Source organism: Emydura macquarii, unplaced genomic scaffold, assembly GCF_026122565.2.
Source record: "Emydura macquarii macquarii isolate MOO-44397 ecotype Brisbane River unplaced genomic scaffold, CSIRO-AGI_Emac_v2 contig_968, whole genome shotgun sequence".
Classification (NCBI taxonomy): domain Eukaryota; kingdom Metazoa; phylum Chordata; order Testudines; family Chelidae; genus Emydura; species Emydura macquarii.
This window is the reverse complement of record NW_027131105.1, coordinates 7,136,170-7,144,628: the sequence shown is the minus strand read 5'-3', so window position 1 is coordinate 7,144,628 and position 8,459 is coordinate 7,136,170. Positions and strand designations below refer to the sequence as shown.

The following is an 8,459-nucleotide window of genomic DNA, read 5'->3' as shown; positions in this document are numbered from 1 at the left end:
GGGGCGGGACCTTCCTACTGGTAGCGGGATTGACCCCGCCTCCCCGGCGCTCTGTGACATCATAGAACCGTATGTGGCCTTTTGACCTTTCTGTGACCCCGGACCCCACGTGACCTCCCCGGTGACACGTGGAGTCCTCTGTGCCCCTCGCTGACCCCCCTGGGGACCCCGGGCCCCCCACGCGCCCCGTCCCCAGGTCCCCCACCATCCCTGTGCCCTGCCGGGGCCCAGCCCCCTACTCTATGCCCCTGTCTCCAGACCCCCGGCATCCGTCAGTATCTCCCACGATCTGCCCTGGCTCCTGCGACCCCCCCCCCATCCTTTCCGTGACCCACAGATCTGGGGCTCACTGTCTGCGCCGGGCCCCAGGAGAAATGGCACATGCCCACTATGCCCACTAGAGGGTGCTAGTGCCCCATGACAGTGCTGGAGGGGGCGGGGTTGGTGGGAGAGTGGGGGGGCGGAGAAGGTGCCCCCCCTTATAGTGCCAGCTGCCGACCTGGCTTTCTAGGGGTGCAGGTATGACGGGGCCGGATCTGGTGCTGCTCGCTGCCTGGGGGAGGCTGTTGGCCCCATTCACTCAGTGCTCAGGCATGGGGGGTGGCTGGCTGGGGTAGTGAGGCGAGGGCTTAGGGGGGTCCCAGTGTTGCTCTCAGAGATGCCTGGTGCAATGCTCTGACACTGATACTGCTCGCAGGGCTGTGCCACCCCCTCCTGGAGTCCCAGGTGTCATCTGTCCAAAACATGGGGCAATCAGATGGGATCTGTGGTCTCCTGCCATGGCTATGTGCCAGTTGCAAACTGGGGAGGTGGTAATTATAATTGAAGTAAGCCAAATACAATCCTTCCCTGGCCCCGGGTATTGCTGGAGCCCCTGTGCACCCCACCCCCAACCTGGCTTCAGACACTGATGTCTGGGCTGCTTTAGCTTGAGGTCTCTTCCATTTCTCCAGGGCTGTTGCCCCAAACCCCTTTGTTTCTGACCCCCAGACTCTTGTGCCCCATCCCTCCCATTGCCTCATGAGGCGAGTGATGTGTGGGTGGGGGAGTGCAGGGTTTGGGTGACGGGGGCTGTGGGTCAGGATCAAGGGGCACAAGCAGAGCTGGGGCAGAGGGCTGGATTAGCAGGGGGATGTGGGGCAGGAGTGAGGAGCACTGGCACAGCTGGGGTAGAGAATCGCCCTGTATTTCTGTGCCCTGCCAGCTGCACATCACCCTCACCCACCCAGCATGGAGTACACGCTGCACTTCCTCATTGGCCTTGGCCAAGGGACTGGGGGGTTGTGTCTCAGGGGGAGGAGTGAAGGGGGGCAGCCACGTCCCCCATGGGACTCTCCAAATATTGACTCTCCTGAGGGCTCTGGCTGGGACCAAAGTGCGGCCAGGATGGAAACCAGTCGGGCAGGAGCCATGGGGGGAAATCTCAGTGTCCTAGCAGTCTTCACCCCCCTCTCAGAGCCCTGGATAGAACCCAGGAGTCCTGGCTCCCCAGCCATTAGACTCCACTTTTCTCCCAGAACCAGGATACAACTCAGGAGTCCTAGCTCCCAGTCCACCTCCAGCGGGGCATGCTGCCATCTTTCTTGCTGCCCTCTTGCTCACGGGTTGCTGGGGAGGGGGGGAAGGGGGATGTTTATATCCCAGGTTGCACCTAGTGCCTCTGGGGTCAAAGTCGCCCCTCCCCCCACCATTTCCTGGAGCTGCTGGGTGGGGGCAAAGTCTGGAGGCAGCGAGTGCAGGACAAACAAGCAGGTGCGGGACAAACAGGCAGCCCTGCCTCCCCTAGCTCCCTGCATCTGCCTCACACCTTCCCATCCTGCCTTTGGACCCTGGTGTCTGGGCTGCCCTGCCCTGGAACCCCTGGTCTGGCTTGAGGCCCAGCGTCAGGCCCACAGCACCCCTCCAGCCTGGAGTGGGACCCTGGCATCCAGGACGCAGTGCTTCTGGATTCAGACCTGACTTGTTGAGGGCTCCTGTCCCCTTGCTTTGGGACCCCCATCCTCATGGCACCCCCTGCCTATGGCCCTGCCCACCCACCACCCCCCTGCCCCAAGTAGCTTACGTGCCCCAGAGCAGAGGCCACAGCCACAGACAAATAAGGGACTGGCTGTGAGTGCTCAGCTATGGGCCCTCTGCCAGGCTGCGTGGTTCCTGATTGGCCAAAGGCCTTGCCCCCACCACCCCCAGGTTCCCCGAGGCCATGGCGTGTGGGGGATGGCAGGGGCTTGCCCTCAGATCCTCCCTCCCGCCTAGTCATTGGATTCCTGAGCACAAGCTGTGAGGGGATGGGGGGGGGGGGGAGTGCAGCTGGGATCATCCCTGAGCTGCCCCCTAACCCGTGTTACATGTGGCTCACACAGGTGGGTGCTGGCTCTGCCAGGATCTATGCCCTCCCTTTCCCCCAGGGCTGCAGCCAGGTCATGAAGCACAGCATGTCTCTGTTGGCAGTGCCAGCGCTGGGCATGGCTGGGCCCATTCACTGGGGCTAGGAACCAGAGTGAGAGCTCACATGCGCCCAAGGGAGGAACACAGGCCCCAGAGCCAGGAAGAGAATCCCCCATGTATTCCCTCCACCCAGGTCTGTGGTGGCTCAACCCTGACCCACAGCCCCCTGCTAGCTATTTTCCCAGTGTCCCCACACATGTCGTCAGCTGCATCTCATGCCTTCCCAGCACCGTGAGATTCCAAAATATGGCAGTTGTACAGGTAGGAATCCCCTGCCCAGTACCAAGATGCAGCCACCTCTGGGGTGGGGTGCAGAGGCTGTTTATAGAGGGATCCTGGGCTGAGATGGAGGGAACAGTAATTTTGCCATACACACCAAACATGCAGGAGTCCTCTGCCCAAGGGTGAAGAGCTCATGGGCATCATAGGAAAGGCTGGTGTTCAGGCTGTCACGCTTTTGTGGAGCATAAATGGAGGCGCCGGTGCAGAGGTGCAAGGCCAATAACCACTAAGGATTCTCTCTCTGCCCCTGCTCCCCTATACAATAGGGGGCACCCTCCATCGAGGCACCCAAGCCCATACAGTATATGAGGCAACCCTACAGAGCAGCAGCCCCTTCCAATCTGGTGAGTCCCCAGTCCCGAGAGGGGCACGCTCCCTCGTCCCGGGGGGTGTTTGCCAGGGTCGTGTGCTCACAGCTCTGCGGCTGTTGTGTCTCATCCATTAATAGTTTTATTGCCGGATACCAGTGTGCGGGCACTTACAGCAGCCAGGAGTGCCTGGGAGGGTCCTCAGCAGGGGCCCAGCCTCCCCTTCGCTCCTGCAGGGAAATGGGATTTGAGCCAGGGGGATGGAATGGAAGGTGAGGGCGAGTATTAAATTAAAGGGCTGGGGGGAGGGGTGAGCAGGGCAGTGAGGGGGGGTGGGGTAGGACTTTAAATAAAGACGAGGGGATGAGAATCTGGCCGGCCTTGGTGGGCGTCAAAGGAATCTGGGTGCCCGAGTCCTGGAGGGGCCTCGGGATCCGGCCACCCAGTCCTCGAGGGGCCCCGGGATCCGGCTGGCCCGGTCCTGGAGAGGCCATGCAAGATGCAGCCCCTCCTGACAGGTCCTGGCCAGGCAGCAGGTAATGGGGTCTGACCCCCCACATGGTCCCAGCAGTCCTCCCACAGGTCCATTCCCTGGCAGCATTGCCAGTCTTTCGTGGGCTCCTCTCCAGCAGGGGGCGCTCAGGGTTGAATCTTGTCCTGGTCCCAATGCACAGCTGGGCTTAGGGGGGAGAGGCTGGTCTCAGGTCGCCCCCCACTCAGATCATCTGCGCAGCTTCTCACACCTGGGGGGGAGAACAGAGTGGCTCAGGGTAGCTGGGGAGGTGATGCAGTTCAGGGACACCAATCCCAGGACCCCCAACTCCCCAAATGCCCCCAGCCAGAACACCTCCTGAGTCCCAAAGCCCAATGGGGGGGAGTGAGGGGGGCTCTGTCCTGCAGCACTGATTGGGAGGGTCTTTCTGGCCTGTGAGGAGAGTTCAGGGGGTATTTTCAGCCCATGGGGGAGATCGGGGGCTCTGTCTAGTCCAAGAGGGGGTTCACGGGTGCCTCTGGCCCATGGCGAGATCTTGGTGGGGGTCTGCCTGGTCCGTGAAGGAGTCTGGGTAGGTCTCTGGCCCATGGGAGGAGGTTGGAGGGTCTATCTGGTCCCTGAGGGAGTTTGGGGGGTCTCTCTGGCCTGGAGGGCAGTTGGGGAAGGCCAGGGGTCTCACCTGCATGAGTGCTCGTTGAGCTCCAGCCCCTGGTCCTGGCAGTGTTGGGACCTGCGTCGGCAGCGGCACTGGCATGTCTGGGGGTCCTGGCGTCTCCGCCTGTCTGGGCAGGGGGGGCAGAAGGGCCTGGGGAGGGAGAAGAATCCAGATGATCTCAGCCGCCAGGAGCCATAGTGCTGGGCCCCCCACTGTCATCTCCCCCATGAGGGAAGTCTCCTCTTCCTGTCTCCCCACCCAACCTCTGGAGATCCCCTGCTCTGCCTGCCGTATACCTGTATAGGGACCCCCTATAGACAAGCAACCCCCTTCTGCCCCAGTTCAAGGGGGTCACCACATAGAGGAAGGGGAAACCCCTTAACCCCAACCCTCATGGTGCCTGGAGCAAGCCTTGACACTGCTGGGCTGGGAGATCCACCCCTCCTTCGATCCCCCTGAGGTACAGGTGTGGGGGGTATGGGGCCCCCAGTTAGAAGTGAACCCCCATAGAGTGTGGGGAGCATTGGCCCACTCCCCCCTGCTCACCCCAATTCAATGCCCTCCAGTGCAAGCAGAGTTAGTAAGGTGGGGGGGCATGCTGGGACTGGGGAGTGCATGGGGGGGCCTGGACATACAGGTGTGGGCGGTCCTGTTCAGGGGGTCTCTTCCTTTTATGTTTGTGTCTGGGGCTGGTTTTCCCCTTGGGCCGCACAGGCCTGTGGAGAGAATCAGAACTGAGCTCCCCGCTCAGCCAGCAGGGGCACTGGAGGGAGCAGGGCGGGAGCACTGGCTGGGGGGTGCGGGCTGGGGGTCCTTACCTGGCTGGATTTATGTTGCTGTTTGTCTTTGGTCTGCAAAAGACAAGACAGCAGGTTAAGAGGGAAATGGGGTCTGCTCAGACCTGCCCCCCAAATGAGGATCCACCCAAAGGGGCAGTGCGATGCCCAGAGGGAGGGAGCAGTGCCCTCTGAAATGTGGGGGGATGGCACCGGGCCAAGAGGGGGAGCCCACAGCAGCCAGGCACCCTAGGAACCAGGAGTTCACAGCCCCCCATGTGCCTCCATGGGGCCGCCTGCCTGTGGTGGGAGTCGCTGGCTGCAGTGGGCTGTTCAGGCGGGGAGGTCACAGCTTGGGGGAGGCTGAGCCCTGTGAGCACAGAGATGCTTGGGAGCCACCCCTCAGTGCCCCCGTACTTTCCCCCACTAACCCCCCTCACCTGCACTCGCAGGCACTGTGCTCCACAAAGGCCAGCTGGCCCACGTGGCTGTGCAGGTGGCGGATTTTCATCACCTGGGGGCAGGAAAGGGTGAGTGAGGGGGGCACCAAGTGCTAAGGGATCGGGGTCAGCATACCTTACAAAGCCTGGATCCCCCTGGCATACCCCTTCCCTCAGCTCCCCCTGCCCTCTGGCATTGCCCTCCCCTTGGTGCTTAGGTCCCCCCCCCCCCTGGCATTCCCCTAGCCCCAGTACCTGGCTCCTCCACCCCCTGGCATTCCCCTATGCCCGATACCCAGATCCTCCATGCTCTGGCATTCCCTACCCCCTGGTGCCCAGCTCCCAGCCTGCCCCTGGCATTCCCCTACCCCTGATACCTGGCTCCCAGGCTGCCCCTGGTATCCCTTCCCCCTGGTGTCTGGCTCCTGGCCCACCCCATGGCATTCACCTATCCCTGATGCCCAGCTCCCTACCCCACAGCATTCCCCTCCCCCCAGTGCCTGGCTCCCCCTCCACCCCTAGCATTCCCCCCCAGCCCCTGGCTGTCTGCCCACTCCTGGCATTCCCCTATCCCCACTGCCTGGCACTTAACCCACCCTCTGGCATTCCTCTCTCCCCGCCCTCCCTCCCTTTACCTCCATCACCACCACATGCATGCGGGTGGGCACGCACTGCAGCCCCTCGTCGGCGCAGCACCCAGCGCAGCGACGCAGGGGCACGCAGGAGGGTGCCAGCAGGTGCTCCACCTCAGCCGGGTGCTCCTCGTTCACGGGTATCAGCATCTCCTTCGGCTGGCAGAAGCTGCGGTTATAAACCTCCATCCACTGCATCACTGGGGGGGGGGGAGGGTCAGAGAGGACCAGTGCCAGGGGTCAGCATGCCCTGACAATGCCAACCGACATGGCCAAGGCAGCCCTCCCCTCCTCCCCACAGTGTGCCCAGTGACAGCCTACACACAGCCACCCAGCACACTGCGCAGGCACTGAAATGCAGCTGACTCTGGGGTCGGGTGTGAGGGCTGATTACACGGGGCTCCCTCACCCAGTACTGAGATGCAGCAACCTCTGCGGTGGGGTGCCTGTACCCCCTAACAACCCCCAAATGTGCCCCCTGAGCATTGCCATCTTCAAACACAGCCCCTACCTCCTGGCAGCAGCCCCCCAACCTCCACCTCACCTCAGTCTCTTACCTTCCCCCAGCGGGTGAGTCCCTTCCATCTGGGGCTGTGGGGCCTGGAAAGGACGAGATGGAGGGAATCAGGCTCAGAGTCCCAGGCAATGGGTGTCTCCGACCCCAGGGACAAGGACCGTGGGGGGCGTGGGCTGCCTCCCTGGAACCCCATCTCCCCCTTGTCAAGCTCTGGTGGACCACCACCCACTCCATTACACCCCCAGGCCAGGGACCCTCTCCTCTCTCATTCCGATCGCCTCTGCATACTCAGGGAAGCGCCACTAACCTGCAGTCAAACAGACTAGGTACATCCCTAGGAGACCCTACAATAACAAATCAGCAGTTGGGCGAGGAGTGGGGACAGCTCCCGTTGGTGTATGAGGGAGGACTAGTGGCAGTGGCACTGAGGAACTGTCCCGTCCTGGCCAGGAGCCAGGCAGAGAAGGGAGCCACCCCCCCAGCTCACAGGGAGTCAGTGGCTGAGCAGGGATAGAACCCAGGCATCCTGGCTCCCAGCCCCTCTTCCATGGCCAGGGGGCGGAGAAGGGCCCGGTGGGGCAGGGCGGGGTGGATCCCAGCAGGAGCCGGGCGCCTGGGGAGATGCTGGAGAGGGGACTCTGCCCGAGCTGCCCCCTGTCCGGGGCGCTCCCCCTACACAGCAGTTCCGCCCCGGGCTCCAAGTCCCCCGTCAGCGCCCTGCCTCCGGCCGCCCGGCGCCGCAGCCAGGCCAGCCCGTGCACTAGCCCACGGTGCGGGGCGCTGCCCCAGCGGGGCCCGGCCAGGGTACGGCACCTCCGTGCGTCCGCAGCGCCCCGCTCCCCCCGGCCCTACCTTCGCTGCGCAGCCGATCAGCTGCAGGGCTGTAGCCAGCAGGAGCCGCAGGGTCTCCCGGGGAGCTCCCATGGTGCTAGCGCTGTGCCCGGGGCGCCTGGCCGGCTAGCTGCCCCCTCCCTCCCGCAGCGCCCGCATGGCAGCGCTCGGCTGGCGGGGCGCGGAGCCCTCGGCCCGGGTCCCCCGAAGGCAGCGCAGGGTCCCGGCGGGCTTGGGGTGTCCGCTCCAGTCCCCGGGGAGGGTAAATCCAAGAATCGGGCCCCGCCCGAGGCCGGGCACTGACCCCAGGGGGCCCCGCTGCCGGCGGGGGGCAGCTACAGGTGCATCGGAGCCCGCGGGGCCAGTGCGCCGGCAGGAGCGAGCGGCTCCGAGTGAGCCGGGCGGCCGCGGGCGGCCGGGGAGAGGGAGCGGGGCTGGCTCCGGGGAGTGAGTGACGGCCCGGCCCGGCCCAGCCCGGCCCCGAGGGAGGCGGCAGGCAGCGGGAGGAGGGAGCGCGGGGCAGCAGGGCGGAGCAGGAGCGGGGTAACGAGGGAGGGAAGGGGGGTCTGGAGGGAGCTGGCAGGAGGAATGGGTGGTGCTGGGGGGAAGATGCTGGGAGCAGGCCTGTGGTGCTGGCTGGGAATGGAGGGAGGGTAGATGGGTGCGTGGGGCTGGATGGAAGGATGAGGGTGGGTGGAGGAAGGAGGGAAGGTTGTGAGGGGTGGGTGGAGGCTGGAAGGTTGTGTCGGGATGGATGGAGGGGTGGATGGGGAAGGATTGAGCAGTTGCTGAGCTGTGCCCACATGCCCATGCCCAGCACTGTGCAGGGAGCTAGGTCCAGCTGGGGAACCCCCCAGGGGTGTCGGTAGCAGGTGCAGGAGCAGATGGGGTCAGCCGCTGGGCTGCTGGCCATGGGAGCCACCCCATCCCCTTTAGACTGGGCCCATTGCATCTCTAGCCAGTGGAACAGTTGGGCTGGGCAGCTGGGTGCCCCCCTTGCCAGCCACTAGGGGAAGCCAGCACATGCTGCAGGGACCTGCTGTGGCACCAGATGCACGGCGAGGGGGGCAGTTCTGGAAT

At 64.1% G+C, this 8,459-nt stretch overlaps 1 protein-coding gene across 3 annotated transcripts; it reads right to left on the bottom strand.

Moving 5' to 3' along the window:
* Nucleotides 1-2,177: 2,177 nt before the first annotated feature.
* VEGFB (vascular endothelial growth factor B) lies at nt 2,178-7,756 on the bottom strand. Of its 3 annotated transcripts, none has more exons than XM_067544448.1 (8): nt 7,401-7,756; nt 6,589-6,631; nt 6,035-6,231; nt 5,400-5,473; nt 5,002-5,034; nt 4,819-4,899; nt 4,208-4,333; nt 2,178-3,778 (listed from the first exon to the last, which is right to left on the bottom strand). In XM_067544448.1, exons 1-8 carry the CDS (start codon nt 7,470-7,472, stop codon nt 3,757-3,759), a joined length of 648 nt encoding a protein of 215 aa, XP_067400549.1. In that variant the 5' UTR covers nt 7,473-7,756; the 3' UTR covers nt 2,178-3,756. The 3 variants fall into 3 exon arrangements, with proteins under 3 accessions (XP_067400549.1, XP_067400551.1, XP_067400550.1); XM_067544450.1 differs by lacking the exon at nt 7,401-7,756 and adding an exon at nt 6,856-6,890; XM_067544449.1 differs by lacking the exon at nt 4,819-4,899.
* Nucleotides 7,757-8,459: the final 703 nt, after the last annotated feature.

Excerpts from the sequence above, each read along its gene's own strand:
- VEGFB (XM_067544448.1), bottom strand. The coding sequence starts at position 7,472 with ATGGGAGCTCCCCGGGAGACCCTGCGGCTCCTGCTGGCTACAGCCCTG. Across the intron at positions 6,632-7,400 it reads TGATCGGCTGCGCAGCGAAG|GCCCCACAGCCCCAGATGGA; the intron begins GTAGGGCCGGGG and ends CGTCCTTTCCAG. Across the intron at positions 6,232-6,588 it reads GACTCACCCGCTGGGGGAAG|TGATGCAGTGGATGGAGGTT; the intron begins GTAAGAGACTGA and ends CCCCCCCCCCAG.